The sequence below is a fragment of the Alternaria viburni genome (genome assembly GCF_023758015.1).
Source record: "Alternaria viburni strain BMP 2772 chromosome Unknown scaffold_1, whole genome shotgun sequence".
NCBI classification, from domain to species: domain Eukaryota; kingdom Fungi; phylum Ascomycota; class Dothideomycetes; order Pleosporales; family Pleosporaceae; genus Alternaria; species Alternaria viburni.
The window spans coordinates 2145513-2169456 of record NW_026055770.1 but is presented as its reverse complement, the minus strand read 5'-3'; the positions used below and the strand labels follow the sequence as shown (position 1 = coordinate 2169456).

Here is a 23944-nt window from a genome sequence, read left to right as displayed (position 1 = left end):
CAATATTCCACGTACATCCGGGACCGGGACACTTCTTGGTCAGTTTCCCGATCGCTTGAAGACTCGCTTCTTCTTGTGCTCTCTGGTCTCGCTCCTTGCGACCAGAAGATCGATATTCAAACTCCTCACAAGTTTCGCCTTCATGCCATGTGTTCTCGTGGATGATACAGACTTTGTGTCCACATGCTACACATGTAAAGATATTGCCCTCGACACCGCTCATGTGGATTTGACCGGAGTCACACGCTCGACACCATCGGAAGTTGGCTGTGCCATTGTCAGCTTTTGAAACCTAAGAGGGTTGCTGCTACGACTTACGATCTTCGCTGAAAGCTGCTCGGGCGATGAATGTGTCGTATTGCTGGAAGATCTCCGGTTGCGCGTATAGCCGGATCTCATGGTATGACAGCACTGTCTCGCATTTGCTCCCTGGACATTTGGCTTCGCGCCAACTACTGCTTTGGAGCTGCGCGGTTATCCATCCTGAGTAACAGTCCGCACACGTCTCCGGTCGATGATCGCATTCAGCAAGAGAGGGTAGGTCGACAACATGAACGCTATCGCCGCAGACGACGCAATCACGACTCCGCAGATGCGTTCTCTCATCTACGTAGGTGCTCGTAGCCTGTGGCGTATCGACCAGCCTTGCGTTGTATTGATGACTAGGCGATGCACCATCAATATCCATAGGCTCTCCATACAGCGCCACATAGTCTTGGATTCGCGCTCTTTTGGGGGCAACAACTTTGGGCTCGTCGGGTTCGGGGTCTAGATCGATAGGATGCTCTCGTGTGCCGATGTTGGTAATGGCCCGCCGCAAACTGGCCAATCGTCCACTCTTTTGAGACGGTACCCGAGGAGACGCAGCTCGAGGTGCAGATAACTCAGACCCTTCCGCAATGCGCGACGCTGTGGTTTGATAGGTCGCATCCTCTTCCCATTGCAGACGCTCAGCCAACAGACGGTCTTGCTCTTCTTGAGCTCCGTAATCTGCATCTCCCCGCGGAAAGCCCCGCCCGCGTGTACATCTAGTAGCTCGGATTGGGGTCTGGTTCTCGATTTGCGCAACACAAGTTGCGAGGTCAAACTCCGAACTCTCTGAGCTTTCCGAGCTATCGGGTGTTAGCATATCCTCAGAGCCACTGCTCGATGAATCAGGACTTTGACATCGATGGTCAGGCCTCTTTCGTAGAAACCTCGCCTTTCGAGTTCGTCGTCGATTCAGCGACTGTCGTGATAATCCGCCTGACTGGAAGAAGTTTGTGTTTTCGAAATTGCCTCCAGGGCGGTTCGAGCCTGCAGTCGCATCAAGTTCACTGTCATCGTTGATCATTATGGGCTCACTGTGTGTCTGGCCCTGACGAGGGCGGTTCACACCCGGCTGTGTCGTTTGTGAATGCGGCTCCTCTCGAAAGCTCGGCAAGATGGGATTCGAGACCGCCATTCTGTTCCATGCTGCTTTGGCAGCTACGGTCTTGGTTGAGGTAGAAGATTGGAGGGGAAGTGAGAAGTTTGTTGCACTACTAGACGTTGACAAGTCGGCAGGTGCGAGTGGCACATTCGGCAGTCGCAGCTTCCCCCACTGCTCGGTGAGTGCGTCTCTCACTGTCAACTGTGGAGGTTCCTTCCTATGTATCCGGGGCACGTCGCCTTGTTCATCCGACTGTAAGGGATCGTACGAAGATGGTTGCGCGGAGATTGGGTATACAAGGTGTGGCTCGGGCAGCACAAGCGAAGCGATGCTGAGACTTCTTCCAGGCTGGACAACTTCGCTGTGTTGTGTTTGTGGACGAGTCTTCAGAAGCGATCGTGGGGCGGGCTGTGACGTAATCCGGCGCGTGCGCACGTGGTCAGCCATATGTGGTTCTCGCGCGCAAGACACTGGCAGTGCAACTTGAGGATGACTGGCATTAGGCGTGACGGGAGAAGACTCGGTTATCGACTGCTTGGGTCTCCCTTTCTTTGGCTTGAACTTGTGAGAAAGACGTTTCCCGAACGCGAGCTTCGATGGTCGATCCGGCAGGTAAGTCTGAGAGAATCTGGATGATATGTTAAGACTTGATTGTAAACATGCAACACTTCGAGCAAGGTTGTATCGCACTTACTCTGCCATGGTTGTGGTTGCTGTGTCTACGCAGAGTCCAAAGCTGGCTCAGCCCTGCAGACGGTTACCTAGGTAGGCTGTGCGCGAAGCACATGTGTAACAGTCTCTTCCGGCCTCCGTATGGTTGAGAGACTGCAATGGGTTGAGGAGAATTCACGCAGAGTTGAAGGTGCAATATCTGAGGGCGTCAAGGAGTGTGATGAAAGCTGAAACTCAAGGGCTGTGTGCGAGAAAGCTCACGAGGCTGGGCTTCGTGTGGCTAGAGATATTTAGGGTCCAATGTGCAAGGCCCAAAGGACCGAAGATTCATTGGAAGGCTTGAATTCAATGATCTCTCTGGTGGTAGTATGCAGCCACTCGCATCTGTACCACGCTTGCCGACCAATTATTAACTAGGGCGCTACCCAACCACTGGTCAACCCACCCAGAAGATAGACCACGATTGCTCAGCCTACTTGCATCCGAAAGCTCTTAAACCTTCCGGGCGGGCTTCACTGTGCCAACACATACTCCAAACCCGACACCAGTGCTTCCATCTCCAACAACGCCTGTGTAGCGCACCTCGTCCCCATCATTGAGGTAGCGTAGCTCAGATCCATCGCTCAGTTTGCTTGGAGCCTTGCCGTTCTTAGTCAGTTCGAGCAAACATCCATGCTCATGTTCCTGTTCGCCCGACACTGTCCCGCTAGCTACCAGATCTCCCGTGCGGAGTCCACAGCCGCCGATAGTGTGGTGCGCTAACATATGCCTGAAGGTCCAGTACATCGTCTCGAAGCCAACCTTGCAGGTTGTAGTCTGAGTACCGTTTCGGATGATCTGACCTTCAAGCTGGATGTTGTAGTTGATGCTCTTGGGATCGTCCATGAAGGAAGCTACAGGCTCCATGCGAGGCGGGGCCGGGACCTCGTGGGGCTTCAATGCTTCTAGCGTAACGACCCAAGGGGTGATTGAAGTCATGAAATTCTTTCCGTTGAAAGGCCCCAGCGGATTCATCTCTAAGCCTTGGATATCTCTCGCGCTCCAATCGTTCAGCAGAACTAGTCCGAAGATATGCTCATCCGCGTCCTTTGCGTTTAGATAAGATCCAGCTTGAACAGGTTTGCCGATGACTGCCGCAATCTCCATCTCGTAGTCCAAGCCCCGTGACGGGCCAAATATGATGTTCTTCTCCGGAACGGTGTAGTCCTCGATGAACTGACCCAGAGGTCTTGTAACGGAAGCCCCTGAGACTGTGATTGAACTCGACCGGCCTGCGTAGCCCACGGGGTATTTCATGAAAGCAGGTGGGTAGGCACGAACTCCTTGCACCGCTTCTCCCGCATTCAGAACATGGTTCGCGGAAGCGCTGTAGTCTGTAAAGTCTCCGACACTGATTGGCATATGGAGCGTAACATCGCTGATGTTCTCTGAAAAATTGGCGTGTGAATTGCTCTTGTATGCTTCTTGTATCGCAAAGCGTACTTGACTTTGTACGTCTTTTCCCAGCGCAGCAAATGTGTTCAACGTGGATTCGCGGAAGATGGAGGATAGCGGTGCTGAGATCGCTTTGAGGGAATCATGCTCCGCGAGCTCTGCGAGGAAGATGACCTCGTCACCGATGCGTGTGGTACACTGTGGTGCAGAGCGCTTCGACGAGCTTGCGATACCGTATGGGATGTTGCTGACACCGAAGTGCGAAGCGTAATCGTCTGCCATTGTGTCGTGAGTTTTAGGTATTCTGGTGTCAAGATTTCGGTCGACTTGTTAGCAAAGAGCGATACGCGATATCCAACTCGCAATACTCAGATTCCAGACTACAGTTACCAACATTAACCCGAACCTAAGCTCGCGAGACATTGTGTAGGTGGGGATTACCATCTCGGATACAGCTCCTCCACATCCCATCAACTCCTGTAAGCTAATATGTCCGGAGCTGAACACGGCAATGGTCGAGAGTGGAGACTGAGCGTTCCATGGTTATCCGGCTGACGTTGATGCAGCTATTGATCGCGTCCAGTCCAAACTTCGCGGGACAACCTTCAACCGTCGGCCGTACGCGTTCGGTCTAGCACGGAAGCGGGCAAGCGCGTCGGTCAATCGATAAGCAGGACACGCGTCATCTTCGCTCCCAAGCAGTGGCAGTCTGTATCGCTTGCTTACACCTGACTCCAAATCAAAGATCTTCGTACATCCCCATCCAACAACTCTATTCAAAACAGTTGGGGAAGCTTGTGTGCTATGCAGAACCCCGCACGGGATATACCGAGCCTAGGCCGGCAGATGGCGGATGCAGGGTCTCTGCCCTCCACATCGGGATCCTGTATATGAGTTCACTAGACGGGTTCGGCGCGACGCGTTTGAGATGTTTATGATCATCAGGTCTTGGATCTTCTTTCAAATCACGCGAAGTGTCTGTATTCATACACTACAATCAGATAATCTTGACGCTCAGTTACCTCTCTATACCCCCAGATCACCTCCAAAGATGGCCTCCAAACCCCAAATCGCCAATGACCTTCCCAAGGTCAACCGCTTCATCACAACCCACGATCCCACCACCAAGAAAGCCATATTCTCCGATGCAGTCCCAGAAGAAGCCAAAGTCGACCACATTCCCAATGCGGACTTCCGGCTTGGATACGTTACCAAGGGATTTCCCGTCGATCTGAACAAAGACGCCGACCTCGCGGTTTACAAGCCTTACCTCGAGTCATCTCCAGGTCTGGTCGTTGGAGGAGGAACAGTGCTACGCTTTGTAGACGTAGCACCCGGTCATCTTTCACCTATGCATCGCACAGTCTCCCTTGACTACGGTGTCGTGCTGGAAGGTGAGATGGAGTTGGTACTGGACTCGGGAGAGACAAGGTTGATGAAGAGGGGAGATGTTGCGATCCAGAGGGGCACGATGCACGCTTGGAGAAACACCAGCACCACGTCTTGGGGACGCATGATGTATGTTCTACAAGAATGTAAACCAGTAGAGGTCGGTGGTGAGGCCCTGAAGGAGGACTACGGAAACATGCAGGGTGTTCCAGCATCGTCGTAGTCGCAGTACTACTTGTAGAAACATGAAGCCATCGCATCATCGCGCATATACATCATCTTGCTCTGAGCCGTGCTGTGCCATATGTAGCTTCAATTAAATTTCCTGACATCGTGAGTGCGGCATACGACTGCCCTTTATGGCCCAAGTTGAAATGGCATTGTTAGTACAGGGAGCGAAAGCTCGGCTGACGCCGGCTGATCAATTGTCCCGAGGCAACAAAAAATGAAAAGCTCGTACGAGTTCAGACCAGGTGCCAGATGTTGGGTCTGTAAGAAGGCGTGTTCCACCTGTTCGCGTGTCTGTAATCGTGGAAGGTCAACTTAGGTAACGCGCCAATTGGAAGGCGGCACCTCCACATTCCGAACGTGCCCCTCGAACACTGCCGCCGCACCTTACCAGCGGCGCGTTGTCGGCACGAGCATCCACTACGCGTCGCAATATGATGTATATATCCAAATGCTGGATGAAGTATGTTTCCTCCTTCCCAAGTACCAGCTACACAAAATGTCTGACCAGCTAGAAATCAAAGATGCTTACTCGATTGACGAGTCGTCGTTTCCCTACATGTACGAGCAGAATGTCGCAGTGCCGCTGAAGACATCCTCAAAAGGCATCATTCGATGCAACGTGTACCGGCCGAAGTCCACGAAGGAGGGCACGAAGCTTCCTGTGCTGGTGACGTATGGACCATATGGAAAGGATATCCACTACAAGGAGTAAGTCGAAACGGAGGTTCTCGGTCGTGCAGCAGCTAACATCTCCAGCTTTCACGGAAAGTCGTTCGCCGAAGTCAACCCCGAACATCACTCCGATCACTCAGCATGGGAGACGCCAGACCCAGGTTTCTGGACGAAGCATGACTACATCATCGTGCGCGCTGACGAACGTGGCTTGGGCCAGTCTCCAGGCTTCTTGGACACCATGTCGCGCGGAACAAGCGAGGCTTTCTTCGATGTCGTCGAGTGGGCCGCTGAGCAGCCGTGGTCTTCTGGAAAGGTCGGCCTGCTCGGTATCAGCTACTATGCCGGATCCCAGTGGCGTGTGGCAGCGCGCAAGCCCAAGGGGCTGGCTGCGGTTATTCCCTGGGAGGGCATGAGCGATTACTACCGTGATCGATGCCGCCATGGAGGTATTTTGAGCAACAAGTTCATCGACTTCTGGTGGTGAGTATCTCTCACAATCTGCTGCATTTCGGATGCTAATCTGGCTTCTACCAGGAATCGCCAGGTCATTACGAACCAATATGGTCGCCCAGGTCGTGCAGAGCGCAACTGGGGACCGGACACCGTCGACGGTAACCTTTCGGAAGAAGTGCGCGCAAAGAACCGACAAGACCAGACGATCGATACCGCCGCATTTAAGTACCGCGACGAATTATACTATGCAAGCAAAGAGTACGACATGAGCGACATCGAAGTACCGCTGCTCTCGGTCGGCAACTGGGGTGGCATTCTGCTCCATCTCCGCGGAAACATCGAAGGCTACGCACATGCCGGTTCTGAGTTCAAGTACCTACGGATGATCACGGGAAGGCACGACTTGCCATTCTACTACAAAGAGGAAGTGGAGATACAACGAAGCTTCCTCGATGCTTTCCTCAAGGGCGATGACAGAGTTGGGTGGTCTGTCAAGGGCAAGCTTCCTCCTGTTGACATGGTCCTGCGTAAAGGCGACATTGGCTTCAACGACGCCGAGAAAGAAAAGGTGTACGAGAGACGAACGGAGAACGAGTGGCCCATTGCACGAACACGTTATTCGAAGTTCTACCTTACGCCGTCCCAGACTTTGACGCAAGTCCAGCCCATCACCAACAGGCCACAGAAGCTGTCGTACGAGGCGCTTGGCACCCTCGACAACCCCAAGCTTCTCCAGTTTACCACTGCGCCATTCGAGGAGGAGACTGAGATTACCGGACATATTGTCGCACACTTGAACGTCTCCCTCTCAGCGCACTCCAACGGTGTAACGCCATCCGACATCGACCTCTTCCTCACACTACGCTACATCTCACCCGAAGGCAAGGAAGTCTACTACACCGGCACAGCAGGCGACCCCATTCCCCTCGCCAAGGGCTGGCTGCGCGTCAGCTTCCGCAAGACCAACCCAGACCATCCGAAGCACCGCGAGTACCTCCCATGGAGAGACTACTTCAGCACAGATGTCCAGCCCGTCATACCCGGCGACGTATACGCCGTGGATGTGGAGGTCTGGCCGACCAACGTCATCGTTGAGAAGGGTGGCAAGATCGTGTTCGAGATCAGCAGCGGTGATACACAAGGTAGTGGTATCTTCCAACACAATCATCCTGAGGATAGGAGTGAGGAGAAGTTTGCGGGGTGGAATCATTTGCACTTTAGCGAGAAGGCTGTGAACTATGTTACTCTGCCGATTGTGCCACCTAAATAGATCAGTAGAAACTTAGTCTAGAAGAAAATTCGTGTGTTGCAACATCAACTTGTCCATACCATCACGGCAGTATCATACATTCATCATAAGTCGCGTAGTCACAGCTACCCATTGCGAAACACCAATGATTAAGAACAGCGTTGATTCGGGTCTTCATTATAGAAGGACGTGAGATCGCAAACTCGTTGGGAGTAACAATGTTGTGATAGTCATAATGCGACAAGAAGTGAATTGGATATATATATAGTGCTCAAAATTTCTACTCCCATCTTCCAACAGTAAACTGGCTGTTGCACATGTTCACCAACTCCCAATCCTCAGCCCCAAGCACACACTCGTCGCCATCCCTCTTGCTTCCGTCAACAACCCCAGCCACAAAGCACGCCGCCATATAGTGATCGTCGGTGGCATGCGCATCCCTGAACATGGGATGTTTCATCAACCTTGTAATACCACGAGTCAGACTACCCTTCTTCGCATCCTTCCTGCAGCAGCGAACAAAGACGTCTTCGACACTCTGGCGGAACTCCAGCATCGGGGCCTCTGGTGGGTAAGGCTGGGCAAAGTTGTCCGAATACCTCAACATCTGTGCCCAGTGATTCCTGTACAGGTTGTGTACCGCGCCACCCGTCCCGATGATCAGGTAGCCCTCGTCGCGGAACTTGGCCAAGATGTTACCCACACGCGCGTGCAGATGTGGGTCGAATCGCGAGTTCATACTGATGATCGTTGTTGGAGGGCATTTCTCAGGAAACATCCTAATGAGAATCAAGTACGTGTCGTGGATCCAGTCAAAGGTCTCATTCGGTCGCGCATCGATGCCCTTTTCTCGCAGCGCTGCTATGCACTTCTTTCCGCTCTCGAGATCGGGGACGAGCTCGTAGTCTTTGTATTTGCGGGGGTGGACGTATGCGACGGGTGATTTGATGGGCTTGGGGTTCATGGCTACGTCGATGCGGTTTACGCCGCGGGCGTCCCAATGCGCGCCCATCATAATCACGCCTTTAAAGCCGTGGGAGAGGGCTTCGTCGCCGCAGGCTTTCCAGTAGGTGGCGGATTGGGATTCCTCGCCCAGCATCATTGTTGAGCCATGGGAGAAGAAATGGACGGGTGGCGCCATTGCGGTGTGTTGTTTCAGCCGTAGACTGAGTTGGAAGGGATGACCAAGATAGTAGATGATCAGGTTAGATGTCCGTGTCGCGAGGTTGTGGCGGACTTGTCGCGATATTGATATCACACGGCCAAATTGGCAAACGTCGTGTCCAACACGCGGCTTCACTGGAAGCTTTACCCATTATGATCAGCGCTGTATAGGCAGTCCCAGGTGCTTACGGCGGCAAAAGTCGTGATGTGGGGAGGGTTGGAGGAGAGGCCGAGCGTCTAGCCGAGGGGAAGAAGGCACGCCCGTGTCCTGTCGATCTCCGCATTCCTCTCCACCCACAACCTTATCTCCAGCTTCCCTCCACTTTCCTCTGTCCCTCCGTCCCGATGCCATCGTTCTTCGAAGCCACCCGATAGCACCTCAGCATGCAGACTGCCCCGACATCAGCAAATGTCCAGCTAGCCAGTGCAGAAGCCGAACCACCACGCCTATTCCAGTGTAGCACCTGCAAACGGTCCTTCACGAGAGCGGATCACCTTACGAGGCACGTGAGGGCGCGTAAGTGCTTTTAGAATTAGTGAACAATGTGGTCCGTCAGCCGTGTGCCTGACTACTTGCAATTGAAGCTAGTTGGCCGTCATAATGGCGTCAGACGCGTTCGCGTTGTTGACTCGCGCCGAAAGAACTGCTTTTTCGCGTCTTGAGCATCTTGTTCGCATTTGATGTTCATATTGTCCCATTCGCCATGCTAATCCAGCACCCACAGATACAAAATCTAAGCCTTACATCTGCCCCGTGTGTTCTAAAGGCTTTGCGCGAATGTGAGTGCTTTATTGCATGCAAAAAGTTAAACTCCGCTGACACATTACAGAGATCTACTCAAAAGACACGTAACAAATCACGACACAGAGCCTGCAAGCAAGCGACAAAAGCGCGAGATCGCTCGCGATACCAGAGTCGTTCAGGCCTGCGAAGCTTGCTCCCAAAGCCATCTCCGCTGCGAAGACGAGAAGCCATGCAGTCGATGCAAGAAGAAGAAGATACCCTGCCGGGTACCTGAAGTCCCGGTTACAGACGAAAACGACATACATGAGATTGATGCAGTTCATGCGGCGCAGGATCTTCTCGATTTGTCGAATGGCTTCGATTACCCCTCATCGCTGCCGGCTCACGGCGGCAGCGTCAACACATCTGCATCTACGACCTCAGAGACTCCAGAACCATTTCACAACCACGCGACCCTAGTCGTTACCGACGCGAATACAATGCACCGACACTCCGTAGCGTCTAGCGATCTCGAGACAAGGACAGCAGGTATGGGCGACATGCAGCCACCACCGCCCAACAACGGCGGCGGCCTTGTCGCGATGAACCAGAACTACGAAGACCCGAGCGCATCTATGCCCTTCTTCGATAACTCGATTGCGCACTTTGACAATACGCCAGGGCACAATCCCTTCTTGCCAGACTATTTCCGCAGCATGCCCCCATTTGAAGCGTTCCTGTCCGGCCAGGCAACTCCCCGGGGTATCATGGACCTCAGTTTCGATCTAGATGTTGGCTTGACCGACCTTGATCTCGGTCTCCTTGATCAATACAACTTCCAGGTTCCGTTCGCTGCTGATACACCATCCACGGACGCCCATGGCGCTGAGCAACCCGTACCCGAGACTGATACGGCTCCTGTGAGGGCGGAAGCATTCAAGCAGAGCATCTGGCGTTATCTTCCACAACGTTCCAGGAACCCCACTGCGGAACAAGTCAACCTGGCTGTCCCGGACACAGAGAAGGACGGTTATAGACGCTCAAACTTCACACACCGCCGCGTCGTGGCAGAGAAGTATGTTTAGCTCCGCGATTATGGCGTACGATAGATCTATACTGACGTTACTTCTAGACTACCACGTGCCAGCCGCGATCGGTTGATGGCTTTGGTTCTCGACACCTGTAGCCGAGAGAACGTCAAACGTATTGCATCGGCATTTCCTAGTATGGAACTACTGGACGGTCTGATCCAGTATTTCCTCTCATCGCCATCGATAGACGCGCCAACGTGGTTTCACCTTCCTACTTTTTCACCCTCGAAGTTGAACCCGGAGTTGCTTGCTTCTGTCGTGTCTGCTGGAGCGGCCACTCTTCCTGACATATCTTTGCGAAAGCTGGGCTACGCTCTGCATGAGGCTTCCAGATTAGGGCAGTCCAAATCATTCGAAGAGGACAACACAGCTATCAGGGATCTTCAGCACTTGCAGACGTTCCTGCTGCAACTCAAAGTTGGCATGTGGAGTGGCATCAGCCGGAAGATGGAGATTGCAGAGAGCTTTCTCCAGCCGCTGATGACGATGCTTCGCCGTGGTGGTCGCTTTCGTCGTTCGACTTGGAAAGAGATCAGTCCGTCCCCTGACGACCAGGGCTCTGTTTTGGAAGACAAATGGCTGGGTTGGGTTAACCAAGAGTCCTTTCTTCGCTTGGTTCATCGCGCCTTCGAGTTCGATCGGCAGTCGTCGATGGCATTGCTTAAGCCACCACTGCTTTCCTACGCGGAGATGCAATTACCCTTGCCGAGTCCGAGCTCATTATGGCAGGCCAAATCCGCTGCGAACTGGAAAATGGCGTATCTGAATGACGCATCGGCAACTGCGAAGCGACCATCAGCGACCGAATGCCTACTTGATCTGGAGCACCTCACTCAACACGACTATGCCAATTCGACTTATCTGTACCTGATGTGGGGTCCAATATGGGAATATCGTCAGATGTGTGCCTTGACATCTAGGTCACAGTCGCTGTCAACGAACAGCCTCATTCTGTCGTCGCGCTACCAAGAGCTCACAAAGCAGCTGGAAGATTTCAGGCTCAGCACACCTCCCATGACAAAGAGCGTTGAGATAACACTGGAGATGTTGCTAGTTCATCTCAACGCACCTCTCGATGACATTCAGCTCTTCGCGGGTATCGAAGGGCAAGAAGAAGCACGCAGCGCGTACCCCGGCCTTCGAGACTGGGCAAAGACTCCCTCAGCGCGTCAAGCACTGTGGCATGCTGGTCAGATCTTGCGCGCCGCTGAGGTGCTACCAAAAGCTCTGCTTAGTAACTTCAACGCCATTGCTGTGTATCATGCGGGGCTCATACTATGGGTCTACGGCTTTCTCAGACGATCTGTAACAACGGAACAGATTGATACGGCTGTTGTGCTCAACGGGGACGACTCGTTGAGCGCCCGCAAATTCATCACTCTGGATCGCGGTATACCGGCGATCAAGAACTCCGGATCACAACATCCTACGCACTTGAGCGATGTTTGTGGAGTCATGGACGGTTTGACGCAACTGCTTCGAGCGCATCATGACGCGTCAGAACCCTCTCCGCCGCTGGTCGGCAACTTGGTGCAATTGCTGGAAGGCCTGCGATCTGCCATCAAATGAACGAGTCAGCATGAATGATGGTAATTTGGACTCGCGCATGTACGACTATATGTAGGATTTCATGAAGCGCCGGCGCATTGCTATACTTCATCAACGTTTGGTAATAGTCACATCTCATTTATGAGATGTTCGGTTTAATTCAACGCCCGAGAGCCAGCCCATGCGAATGGACGACTCCCGCTCCAAGCCTGTGAATAGCGATCAAGACCATCAATCCTTGGTGCCGACCTTGAGCCCAGCGCTCTGGATGGTTCTAACGCACGTAAATGCCCCATGCTTGCTCATCACGCCAAGGCAATACTGTCACAGTACACATGCAGCAAAGCCGCGCACGTTCCCCACCCGTTCTCCACATGCCAATGCATCTCGCTGCATCCTTCCACCGCACAGCCGGAAAAGGTCAGATCCAAGGATTCCAAACTCGATCTCGCGCCGTCATGTTAGCTTCTCCCTTGCACAATCCGCTGCAACTAGCTTTCTCCAGATGCAAACCCCGCAAATCTTGGCCGTATCCAGATGGTCTTGGTCGCCTCCACATTCCGAGTTACCCCAGACTGGGGATGCGACGGAGTCCAAGCGTCCAATGAGAGTGTTGTGAGGCGCTATGAAGCCTGTCTGATTTGTCGACGGCGAGATGCCAGGCGTAACACACCGACGTGCCTTGCAAAGGCGTGTTGTTCAACGGTTCGACCGTGCGGTCTATTTAGATTGGAGGACTATGGCCGCAAACACCACTGTTGTTGGATATCGTTGGCATCGCATAATCATTTCCGTGACTCTCGGGCTTACTTTTTGATTCATCGGATTGTTACTAATTCATCGCGATGACTTCCCTAAAGCAGGCGTTCAGCATATCGAAAGAGGAGGTGAAGAATGCCCGACCGCCAGGAACTGCAACGCTCGTCGGTAAGATATCACCAACTCCCCTGAACGTCTTTCTTGCTAATGAAGCTACCATCAGAACATCTCGAATGGACAGCGTCGCAAACAAATCACGATGAAATCCGTCTCGTGCCTCAGCCATCCGCCGACCCAGCGGATCCTCTCAACCTGCCTATGTGGCGCAAGCTCGCAGTTCTGGCCGTCATGTCAATACATCCATTCGTGGTAAACTTCACCAGTGCCTCCATCTCGAGTGCATTGCCCATCTACGCGTCCACGGGCGTGTTTGGCTTTCCGCCGAAGACGTTCTCGCAGTTGACGTACTTCATCGCGTGCAACATTCTCATGCTGGGCGCGTCGAACTTGTGGTGGGTACCGCTGGCGAACACCTTTGGTCGCCGCCCGGTTGTTCTGGGCAGCTTGTTGCTCCTGATTTTCTCGAGTATGTGGGCTGGTCTTGCGACTAGCTTCAACAGCCTGGTGGCTGCGAGGATCTTCATGGGTATCGGGGGTGGGCCGGCTGATGCTGTGAGCCCGGATGTTGTTGGTGAGATATTCTTTGTGCATCAGCGTGGACGTGCTTTGGTAAGTCTTCCCAAATACCAGGAGTAAACTGGCACTAACAGAAAGTCCACAGGCCATATACACGGTCATGTTGTCCTTCGGCTCCCTTGTAGGCGCAGTCGCTGGTGGCTACATTGTCGCCGACATGGGCCTTTCCTGGCTCCACTGGATGAACGTGCTCCTTTCCGCCATCACATTCGTCCTATGTCTCTTCTTCCAAGCCGAAACCCTCTACGACCGCAAATCCACCACCGTCACCTTCTCCGACGACCCCGATAAGCAAACCGTTGAGACCAAAGAGAGAGTCGTCGTCGCAGATGCCGCTTCCCCGTCTTCTTACCCGTCTTACTCATACGCTAAGTCTCTTCGACTCTGGTCCTACCGCCCCGGTCTCGTGCAAAACTTCCTCGCTCCGTACAAGACCCTCAGACTACCAGGTGTGTGGCTAGTATCAGGGTGGTACGCCGGACTTGTCGGTCTCATCGTCACCATGTCGAGTGTGGGACCTCAACTCGTTGCCGCGCCGCCTTATCTATGGGGAAAGAACGTCGGACTCATCAACATCGGCGGTATCTTTGGCGCTCTTCTCGGATGCGTAAGCCCCTACAACCCTACCATCAGGGTTAGCGTTTACTAATACATTACCTCCAGGTCTACACCTACCTCATCGCCGACTTCGCAACCAAGCGCCTCGCAAAGAAAGACCTCCACGGCTTCTCAGAACCTGAATCCCGTCTCGTCACCGCACTACCCGCACTCGCCCTCGCCACAATCGGCGCTCTTATCTTCGGTTTCGTAGCGCAGAACCCCTCGCCTACCGGGTGGGTTGGTCTCCAATTCGGTTTCGGACTTGTCGCTCTCGGGCTCATGCAAGCGCCCTCTGTTGGCTTCAACTACTTGATTGAATCCTACGGGGTGCTTGCTGGAGACTGCTTCGTTGCTGTAACGTGTGTGCGGGCTATCATTAGTTTTGCGTGGACGTTCTTTGTGGGCGAGTGGGTTACGCATCAGGGTGCTGCGGAGCCGTTTGGTATCTTCGGTATGTTGATGGGTGTGTTTGGGTTGTTGACGATTCCCATGTTGATCTGGGGGAAGCGGTTGAGGATTTGGACTGCTAAGTGGGTTCCCGAGGGCGCGGGTTTGTAGTGAGAGATGCGGACCTGGGGTAAATATTGCTGAGTAGCTCCGTTAGTGCTCAATCTCGGATTAACGTCTTCATTGAGCGTGTTTTCTCTGGTTTCCTCGTGGTGTCCAAGTGCACCGTGATTCTAGCTCTTTCTCCTAAATCTGCCGCCCGTGTTCTTGATGACCAGCGAGCATCGCGCTGCCATCTTCATGATTAGCGCGTCACGACAATCACGCAGCACAAAAACCTAGCTCTCTGTAAGAATGCGCAATACCATTCAATCTATATTACACCTCAAACTCAAACAAACGCCCACCTCCTCAAGCCCGCCCGCACACCAAAGAAAAGAGCCGAGCCAATACATGTCAGAATAGGAATACCATAGACACCCAACCCAATGAAGATACCCTGCTCAAAGTACCCAATAGCGATTGACTCAGCGCGCTTCTTCTCCTTAATCTCCTGTGTCGCTTTGCTAAGCAGCTCTGCCGCGGCCTTCTTCGAGTCCTTACCCGACAGAACCTTTGACATTGTCGCTTGCGAGGCAGGTGCTGCGATATACGCAGGCGAGATACGAGTGAAGTGCTGAGCTGTGTACCGCTTCTCTACATCGACGGGCTGGAAAGATGGAGCAGCCGGACCGAGGAACAGACGGAAGGGGATGTTGTTCGTGAACGACGCGTCGGCGTTGACGAACTGTGAGAGGTACTTTCCCGTAGACGGAGTGCCGAAGTGGTATGCAGCTAGCAGACTCTGTTGGGGGTCTAGGTCGTCCTCGACGAGGCTGATGGCATGTTCCAAAGATGTTATTGCTGAGACGCAGAAGACGGGCTGTGGGGACTTGGATGGTAGGGAGGAGAGGTTGGTGAGCTCGACGACGGCGCCGTTGTCGCCTTGTGTTATGGTGTTTAGCTTCCAGGACTTGCTGTCTGTGAGTGCTTGGAAGGTTTCTGCCACACGGGAAGACTTCTTGTGCTCTCTCGCGTGCGTTGAGCCGTTTGACACGCCACTAGATCCAGCCAGGAAGGGAAGAGCGTGTCGAAGAACGTGCTCTAGGAACTCTTTCTTGATAAACTCGTTGACGAGGACGATGTCGGGTGCATATGGTGATGTTCCTCCGAATGCGAAGCGTGCTGTTACTAGTTGCTCGGCTGCTGATGCGAGATCTGCTGTGCGGTCTACAATTGCGACAACTTTGTTTCGTGGTGATACGAGTTGTGTGTATGTTGGCGAGCTGACTTGTGTCTCTTGGAATACTTGTAGACAGGCTGATAGTGAGTCTGAGGGAGGGTCGGAGGAGATGACAGCAAAGGTATCTGATTCGAGAGCTTCGGTAAGCAGTTTTCGGAGTAGGGAAGGAAGTGCGCGAAGGTTGTTTTCGAGCTGCAATATTATTAGATGACGTTCTGGATTGAAGGCTGCAGAAAACTGACCTTCAGTGCTATACAGCTGCCGGTTGCGAGACCAGCGCTCAAAGGTGCAATGACCGAAAAGAATGGCGTGTGACTTCTTTGAGGCTCGATATACGCAACACCCCAAGGTTCTCTCTTATCACTAGCATCTTTGCCATTGGTGATTCTGTACTCGGCTTCCAGCTCTTTGGCCGCATCAATCGAGCCATAGTGCTCCCTGACCACATCGAGAGCAAGCGCAACCTCGGTGATCGCCTCTTCATCCGACACATGAGTATCTTGCTTCAGCGCATCTGCGATTGCATTGCTGTTGTTGCGCAACACATCGTGCAGCGATTTGAGTTGTTTGAGGCGGAAGAGAGCGTTGTGGCAGCGGGCAGTAAGCGCAGTCGCCTGCAGGTTGGCCAGCGCAACTTCGGGGGTGATGGGCGACGACATTACGAATGGCAGGAACAGACTGAACAACAACAAAGATTTTCCAGAAGAAATGTCCTCCAGACTGCGATATGTAATGTAAGCTCTAGGAGGTGTACGGATATTCTGACACGGCAGTCAGCCCATTTGCGCCGGCAATGCTGCCGACAGTACGCGGGCGCGATGAACCCCCCCACATTCCGACGATTGCGACCCCTGCCCCAGCTTCTCCGCGTGTCTCCAACTTTCGGACCGCGAGGGACGCGTACTTCCATCTCACGTCGCTCGGGGTAGTAATATTGTTGATTGATACCATAGACGACGTCCAACTTTTTCCCATCAAGGCCACTCCCGCTGTCAACATGTCTGTAACAACCACCGCCAACCCGATCCACTACAACCTCGAGGCCACCCTCGCAGACTACGATCTCCATCACAGCGGAGAACAAAGTGAAGGACTCGACACAAGCCTTAATGCGCATCCCGCACCGAATACGTCGTCAACGCAATCGCAGCAGAACCCTAGCGACTGGCCGACGGAACATCGCCGTGTGCCTGCGTACCGGCCGATCAACCAAGAACTCGACCAAAGCGAGCGCAGAGTCTATTTGAACGGCATTGAGCAGGCGTTTGTTGGAGTTATGTTCACAGGCGTGTTTTTGGAATCTGTGAGTATGTGAGCTTGATTAGGAGGGCATGCATGCTGATATTCACACAGACAATGTCCAAAGCGTGGCGGAATACCGTGGGGCGATTCTGGAATGTTGGATACAAGATTGGTGGGGAGTGGTGAGGGACAAGGTGTACATAGACCAACATTTTTACGGCGCTCGCAATTCTCAATTCTTTTCTACATCCATGATACTGCTGCAATCTATTGTGAAGCATCACGATCATGTTTGCAGTGCTCTATGATTCATTCCAAAGTATATCACCCAACGCGCATGTCGATCTCGTTCAGGCGTCCCTCATGACATACATGCAGCGAACACCACATACGCGCATCCTCGGCTCAGTCAGCATGCGCCACCAACCACCACCCACATCGCATTTAGCCTGACACTTACTCCGCCGATAGTAATCACCTTCGGACTCCGAGAGGCGCCTTCGCAGTGCCCTGCATCAGTCTACAACCAACCCACCCATACTAACCCGTATGCCCACCCACAGCGCCGGGAAGTGGAGGGCCCATCCCCATTTTGAACCGATCATCAAGGCAAACACGATTTGTGAACCGGCAGAAGTAGAAGGGATCTAGTTGGCAGAGCTATCTAGACAACTTTCTTCTGGGGCTTGAGACGTACTCTTTGCTCTCTTCTCATACTGTGCTGTTGCAACTTCAAGCTTCTTGCAACGCTTCTCTCATACACACCCATCATGGACTTTACGAACGGTACCAACGGTACCAACGGTATCAACGGGCATACAACCCCATCCTTACGACCCCTCAAGATAACAATATGCGGCGCTGGCATCGGCGGGCTCAGCGCAGCCATCTTCCTGCGTCAACGCGGGCACACAGTAACCCTCCTCGAAGCCTCCCGTTTCGCCAACGAACTCGGTGCAGCCGTGCACCTAGCACCCAACGCCAACGGTCTCCTCCGCCGCATGGGCATGGTCCCAGAAGCCCAAGGCGCGGTAGCATGTCGTCTGATGACGCAGATGCTGCCGAATGGCAAGGAACTCTTTACCGTGCCGCTCGAGCACGACGCGGCGAGGTGGCAGCATCCCTGGCAGCTTGGGCATCGCGTGAGTCTGCACAGTGAGCTGAAGAGATTGGCTACGTGTGAAGAGGGGGAGGGGAAGCCGGCTGTTCTTAGATTGAGGGCGAAGGTTGTGGATGTTGATGCTAAGGCGGGTGTTGTTGTGCTAGAAGATGGGGAGAAGATCCAGAGCGACGTTGTTGTTGGCGCAGATGGCGTGCATTCCAAGACTCGACCCCGGATTCCTGGCGCGGAGAACATCAAGACGTTTGGAAGTGGGAAGAGTGCGTTCCGTTTCCTGATCCCCAGACAGCGGGCGCTGGATGATGAGATGACGCGCAAGTTTGCTGAGAAGGAGGGCCATCTCATTATGATCTTTGCGCGGGATCGCAGAGTGGTTGTGTACCCGACGTCCAACAACACACTGTTGAACTTTGTTTGTATTCATCCGACATCTGAGAGTCAGATTGATCCGAAAGAGCCTGGGAGTAGCGACTGGCAGAACCAGGGCAATCTGAACAAGATGTTGGATGTGTACAAGGACTTTGAGCCTGCGATTCTCAAGTTGCTGGGTATGGCGGACGAGGAGACGTTGAAGGTGTGGGAGTTGCTGGACATGGACCAACTGCCGACCTGGACAGATGAGAAGCTTGTGCTTATTGGCGACGCTGCACATCCATTCACACCTCGTAAGTTCAGTCCTCGCTTCATCATAGTAACGAGAACCAAGCTGACCACATCCCAGATCAAGGACAAGGCGCAGGCCAAGCCATCGAAGATGCCGCCTCCCTCGCCGTCATGCTCCCCCTAGGCACACCCCTCGACTCCATTCCCGCACGCCTCAAGCTCTACGAAAAATGCAGATACGAGCGCGCCTCCACCATCCAAGAGTACTCCCGCGTAGCAGGCAAGGATCTCGGCAGCGGCCCACCAGTCGACCCCCACAAGTTCACAAACTACAACTTCGGCCACGACGAATGGGACTACTCTAGCCAAATGCTCCGCAAGTGGGAGTGGGAGAACAAGAAAGGCCTGTTCTGGCGAATGCCTACGGCCTTTGGTCCGATGCCAGGCCCGAGACAAGACTTCGCTGGTCGGCCGAGAGATGGGTCGAAGGCTACGTTCAAGACTGCTAGTATCAAATTTAAAACGAGCAGGACTGTGTTGGAGAACCTGTTGCCGACAGAGAAGTTGAAGTTTGCGGCTGCCGATACGGCTTGCTATGCGAGTTTTGCGGTGACGCAGCTAGACAATCTCGAGTGGCTTGGTGGCAGGGGATACAGTCATTTCGGGCTGTACATCCACGGTATCCAGCACACGAAAGCGGATGGCGAGACGGTGACGGGCACATACCTGCCTGTCCTCTTCGAGAACCTGGCTGATCCCATACTGAGTGGAAGGGAGGAGCTAGGCTTCCCCAAGCTCTTCGCCGAGCTCGATGTGAAGAGTGACGGCGGCAAATGGACGCTAGACGCAGGCTGGATGTCATCCAAGTTCTGCAGCATGTCACTGTCCGGACTGCAGGAACATTCTGCAACGAATGGTGAGGCGCCAAGACTCTCTCCTCCTCTTCCGAATGACGAGGGCCTTTTGTTGCACAAGTATGTACCGGCTACTGGTAACATGGGTAGCAAGGAGCGCGGGCAGGCGGATGTGGAATACACCGCTTTTCTGCCGGGTGAGGAGGATGCGAAGACGGTGGAGAAGAAGGTCGAGCGGACGTTGAAGGCGAGTTCGGCTGAGATCTCTTTCGATGCTCTAGACTGGAAGGCGCTGCCAACGCTGCATCACATTGTCGAGAGACTCAAGGAGGTGCCTGTGTACGAGGTCATCGAAGCGAAGGTAGTCGAAGGTACCGGAGTAAGCGACGTGAGCTCGATCCGGAAGCTAGCATGAGCTGTATCGTCTGTAACTATCAGCACATCTCCTAGTTAGCCATATCCGAACAACAACTTCCAAAAGCGTCTCCCCACCTGCAATACTGTAATGCCTTTCATTCTTCATCTATCAAAAGGCCCCCAACTCCTACAAATGAGACAAGCGCTTGTCCTGAAGCTATAGATATAAATGGGGTATTACCAGGTTCTCCATCTATCAGTTGCCGCCGCCAAAAACACCTTACTGCCATGCCATATCAATGCAACAAATACAACATAGGAAAAAGAAGTGGTGATCAATGCATCTCATCCGAAGAGTTTGGAAACATCGAGTCTGTGCTGGTTTGTTGAGTCAGCTTCTTGGGCGCTGCCTTCACTGGAGTGCAGTCGGACCAGTCTGACTCTGCCGGCGGTTCCGGCGCTGTGCTGGCGGAGCAAGGATGCCAAGAAGGGCGAATATATGCGTCCTCGTCCGGGACATCCGCGCCTGTACTGGGTCAGTCGAGAGCCCTGCAAAAGACTCGCTGAGGTAGAACAGCCCAGAGAGACACGCAGGGTAGATCTACGCACTCGCGACGCCCAGACCCTCGCAGAGTCTCTTCCTCCACTGCCCACAGACATCCTCAAAGCCGTCCAGCACATTCGCACATGCCCGTTTCGCCTCCCTCTCTTTGAGTCGTCGGTCCCAGTCCCCATGCTCAATATATTCCTGTCCCTCTTGCGTCTTCTCGTTGTCGCGTTTCCAGTCCTGCAATTGTTCTTTGCTGACTTTGAGCCTTCTGGCTGCATTTGCGGTTGTTTGCCGTGACATGTGTAGGGTATCGCTGACGTTTGAGAGGTGTTGGATGAGTTCGCGGCTCGAGTGGGTAAGGTGGGAGATGGCAACGAGCGGATCGGCGGAAGGGTGGGGTAGCAGCTCCAGTGTGGTCTGTATGATGGGGAGTAGTTCGTCGATGTCTTCCGGGTCGGGAAGGATGGCGAAGGGGCCTGAGAAGGATACGGCGATGGACGTGAGGGTACGCGATTGGTGTGTCAGATGCGTTGTCAGAGCCTCATGGGCAGTCTTCAGTCTGGATTTTGTTAGCAATGACTCGATATGCCTGCAAATGAAAGCATACCTCGTCGCTCCGTTCTCCATAGCAATCTGGCTGCCAAGATCTCGGAGTTGTTGTGTGACTCTCTTCACCACCTCGTCCGACGCGCTCCCGTTCTCCTCCATGCCTCTCCGTGCCAGACTCTCAATAGCCGCCATCCGCGCGTCGAGCGCGGGCGAGATGCCCTCATTTTCCAGGTCAGAGTCGTCACCGTAGTCGGAGCCATCGTACAGCGACCGTTGCCTTGTGTGCTTTTTCGTCTTAACGGCCGATCCTGGACTGAGGCGCGCCGGAGACGAGTCCTGCATGGCAACCCCACTATCCCGTACACCGTTGAGACTAGCTGCGCTGTCGACTCCATAAGAGCCGTCGTGCTCTACAGCCGTGCCGATGTTCTCGTCCTGTGCTTCGTCCAGTTCCTCGCCGTATTCGCCCTCCATGCCCTCGTCATCATCGTCGTACATCTCGCCGAGCTCGTCGGCCAAGTTGCCCAAGCCATTGCCGTCTCCTCCGCCGTCGAATTGGTGCGCGGGGCTGTGTTCGAATTCGTGCGATGAGCGCGGCGTTATGGGCGAGTAGCCAGAGTTGCGGCGGGTGAAGGACTGCCGTCTCGACGAGGTGTTGTGTGACATGTCTAGACTGGAGGGGTGTCGGCGGTGCGAAGATGCAGGCCGCTGGGTGGGAGTGCTGGGAGGGGACGACATGGCGTTGTCGTGGTATTGCGATAGTCGCCGGTGTTCCGAACACGTCGAAGGCTCGTGAAGTCGCGGAAATGAACAAAGGCGGACCGCATTAGGAGTCCCCAGTCGGAGATCTACGCGGGAGTGAACCGTGATCCAGGGCGCGCACTGCGCGTCAGCCTCGCAGCACCTGCACGACGCGGCTCTGCCCTAACAAGCCGCCAAAAGTCTATGTAATTGCGCTGGGATAGGAGGTCCTGTGGCGGGGTATCGGCGTCTTGACGGCCTCAGACCTTCAGCGATGGTGCGGCCTTGGCTGTGGCTGCGGAGATGCGCCTCAGGTACCAAGTGCTATGCGTGATGATAAGTGGCTTGTGCCGCTTAGCGATAGAGCGCGTGCAGTCAAGGCGTGCGAAATAACAACGATGGAGCCTCGGTTGCTGTCCAGCCGTCGAGCCTGGTGTTTGTTGACGCTTGCCGTGTGTTTGGAATTAGTGGCTTGCGCAAAGGCTTGTGGACCCTTCTTTGCACGAGTGAAAGGGGTATGGGTATCCTGGTAGCAGGTCACCTTGATACGATGAGGCTCGTATTTCACTCATTTACTAGTACGCAGCAGTTGTGTCTGATATAGTAACGACCGTGGGTTCTTCATAGCTGATAGCACGTTTTGACTCAGACACATGACAGACAATACGACCTTTTGCATCCGAACGCTCTCCAATGCTGTGTAACCTCAACCCCAAACACTTTCAAGATGGGTATCGCGTGCGATCATCCTAAGCTGGGCCGAAACACGCTCACAAACTCCAAGACGCCTGAACACGACCTTACTCATGCCGCTATAGGTACTGCCATATAGCACCCATGCAATTCAATGCCCACAGAACTCCTGTAATGCCCTCATAATGCCGCTGAAATGGATATCGGGTGTGTATGCGATTATTGCGCGGGTTTGGTCTGCTCGAGACTGGCGATCTGCTTCTTCAGCTGTGTGAAGAAGTCCTGGCCGGTCGGCATGAGGTGTGTCATGGTGCCTGGTCTCTGTCAGTATGCCAGCCTCGGTGGTGGTTCGATGACGCCTTACCTCCTTTGCCCCATGCGCCGGTGCTTCGGGTCGAAACAGAGTCGCCGGGGACCTTGTGGTATACCGAGGGTTGGTCTGAATGCATATTAGTCCTCTAGACATGCGCGCGGGTGATGGAGAGGTTCATACTGGCTGTGCTCTCAAGGTATTCTGCAATCGATTAGCTCATGCCATATCGTGTTCCAGCAATGCCATAGACGTACTCTTCTTGAGGAAGTCCCTGACCTCGTTCGCATTGAACTCCTTCACAGGTACGTGCTGGTCGGGCTGCGCTTGAGCTGGTGCAGCCGCAGGGCCTGGTCCTTTCCCCTGCTTGGCTCCCCATACGTTCCCCGTGGGCGCTGGCATGGCCTGCTGCCGGCCTGCATTGTCCTTGGTGGGGGTGTTTGCGCCCGAGTTGGAGTTGCGGTTGGCTTGACCCTGCCGCCGCCAGCTGTCGCAGTTGTCAGTATCTTAGGCTCCCGCAGCTTCGCGTGCGCATTGCTCAGACGTACCGATTTTCTCCCGGGCCACTCATGTTCGGTATGGAGCAACGGTGGGATGTGAGGAGGGGTCGGGTCAAGATATAAAATGGTGGAAGCTCTCCAATCGCTCATGCAGCGCGCGAACTGCGTCTGTGCTGCAACGTCTAAACCAATGGGCGCCCGATGACATATTATAGCTGCGACCTCTTTCGGCCAGCTCACCAGTGCTAGCCGCTTTCAGGTCTATTTCAACACTATTCACAGCCATTATCCAACGAGTGGATGGCAATTTTTGGAGCTTTCTAATCCGCGCCGATGTGTTGTACATCACGTGTACCGTCCTCCAATGGCAGGAGCCACCGGACGTGTCCAGCCTACGCTAGCAACAGGGTTCTCAAGGCCTCCATCCATGCATGAACCACGGCAACGGCTCCTAATGGACCAACATGTTCTTTGTTTCCCATCTTTGCTCACCGTCATTGTTCATGGCCCGTCTCGGGATCAATCCGGCCGGCTTGAGAAAGGAAGAGGCTGGTATGTTGTGCCATCAGCCCGAACATTCATCGCCGAGCGTAGCCCGTT

At 53.8% G+C, this 23944-nt stretch overlaps 11 protein-coding genes across 11 annotated transcripts; 6 read left to right on the top strand and 5 right to left on the bottom strand.

The window, feature by feature from the left end:
* Window positions 1–2575: 2575 nt before the first annotated feature.
* Window positions 2576–3799, bottom strand: J4E79_000777 (uncharacterized protein; the record flags this gene model as incomplete). The annotated part of the gene is made up of 1 exon (XM_049349692.1): window positions 2576–3799. One exon carries the CDS (start codon window positions 3797–3799, stop codon window positions 2576–2578), a length of 1224 nt encoding a protein of 407 aa, XP_049216479.1.
* Window positions 3800–4568: 769 nt separating this feature from the next.
* Window positions 4569–5129, top strand: J4E79_000776 (uncharacterized protein; the record flags this gene model as incomplete). Its single annotated transcript, XM_049349691.1, has 1 exon — window positions 4569–5129. One exon carries the CDS (start codon window positions 4569–4571, stop codon window positions 5127–5129), a length of 561 nt encoding a protein of 186 aa, XP_049216478.1.
* A 504-nt stretch (window positions 5130–5633) lies between these two features.
* On the top strand, window positions 5634–7535 carry J4E79_000775 (uncharacterized protein; the record flags this gene model as incomplete). Its single annotated transcript, XM_049349690.1, has 3 exons — window positions 5634–5845; window positions 5894–6292; window positions 6347–7535. The coding sequence occupies 3 exons, from the start codon at window positions 5634–5636 to the stop codon at window positions 7533–7535; spliced, it is 1800 nt and encodes a 599-aa protein (XP_049216477.1).
* Window positions 7536–7794: 259 nt separating this feature from the next.
* J4E79_000774 (uncharacterized protein) lies at window positions 7795–8655 on the bottom strand (the record flags this gene model as incomplete). The annotated part of the gene is made up of 1 exon (XM_049349689.1): window positions 7795–8655. The coding sequence occupies one exon, from the start codon at window positions 8653–8655 to the stop codon at window positions 7795–7797; it is 861 nt and encodes a 286-aa protein (XP_049216476.1).
* A 407-nt stretch (window positions 8656–9062) lies between these two features.
* Window positions 9063–12062, top strand: J4E79_000773 (uncharacterized protein; the record flags this gene model as incomplete). Its single annotated transcript, XM_049349688.1, has 4 exons — window positions 9063–9195; window positions 9404–9458; window positions 9509–10477; window positions 10589–12062. The coding sequence occupies 4 exons, from the start codon at window positions 9063–9065 to the stop codon at window positions 12060–12062; spliced, it is 2631 nt and encodes an 876-aa protein (XP_049216475.1).
* Window positions 12063–12886: 824 nt separating this feature from the next.
* Window positions 12887–14654, top strand: J4E79_000772 (uncharacterized protein; the record flags this gene model as incomplete). The annotated part of the gene is made up of 4 exons (XM_049349687.1): window positions 12887–12968; window positions 13024–13529; window positions 13582–14103; window positions 14160–14654. The coding sequence occupies 4 exons, from the start codon at window positions 12887–12889 to the stop codon at window positions 14652–14654; spliced, it is 1605 nt and encodes a 534-aa protein (XP_049216474.1).
* A 280-nt stretch (window positions 14655–14934) lies between these two features.
* Window positions 14935–16484, bottom strand: J4E79_000771 (uncharacterized protein; the record flags this gene model as incomplete). The annotated part of the gene is made up of 2 exons (XM_049349686.1): window positions 14935–16017; window positions 16068–16484. 2 exons carry the CDS (start codon window positions 16482–16484, stop codon window positions 14935–14937), a joined length of 1500 nt encoding a protein of 499 aa, XP_049216473.1.
* Window positions 16485–16822: 338 nt separating this feature from the next.
* Window positions 16823–17253, top strand: J4E79_000770 (uncharacterized protein; the record flags this gene model as incomplete). The annotated part of the gene is made up of 2 exons (XM_049349685.1): window positions 16823–17128; window positions 17179–17253. The coding sequence occupies 2 exons, from the start codon at window positions 16823–16825 to the stop codon at window positions 17251–17253; spliced, it is 381 nt and encodes a 126-aa protein (XP_049216472.1).
* A 584-nt stretch (window positions 17254–17837) lies between these two features.
* On the top strand, window positions 17838–20059 carry J4E79_000769 (uncharacterized protein; the record flags this gene model as incomplete). Its single annotated transcript, XM_049349684.1, has 2 exons — window positions 17838–18852; window positions 18909–20059. The coding sequence occupies 2 exons, from the start codon at window positions 17838–17840 to the stop codon at window positions 20057–20059; spliced, it is 2166 nt and encodes a 721-aa protein (XP_049216471.1).
* Window positions 20060–20602: 543 nt separating this feature from the next.
* Window positions 20603–21838, bottom strand: J4E79_000768 (uncharacterized protein; the record flags this gene model as incomplete). Its single annotated transcript, XM_049349683.1, has 2 exons — window positions 20603–21110; window positions 21159–21838. The coding sequence occupies 2 exons, from the start codon at window positions 21836–21838 to the stop codon at window positions 20603–20605; spliced, it is 1188 nt and encodes a 395-aa protein (XP_049216470.1).
* A 915-nt stretch (window positions 21839–22753) lies between these two features.
* On the bottom strand, window positions 22754–23415 carry J4E79_000767 (uncharacterized protein; the record flags this gene model as incomplete). Its single annotated transcript, XM_049349682.1, has 4 exons — window positions 22754–22848; window positions 22899–22973; window positions 23102–23331; window positions 23393–23415. 4 exons carry the CDS (start codon window positions 23413–23415, stop codon window positions 22754–22756), a joined length of 423 nt encoding a protein of 140 aa, XP_049216469.1.
* Between the last annotated feature and the right edge of the window lie 529 nt (window positions 23416–23944).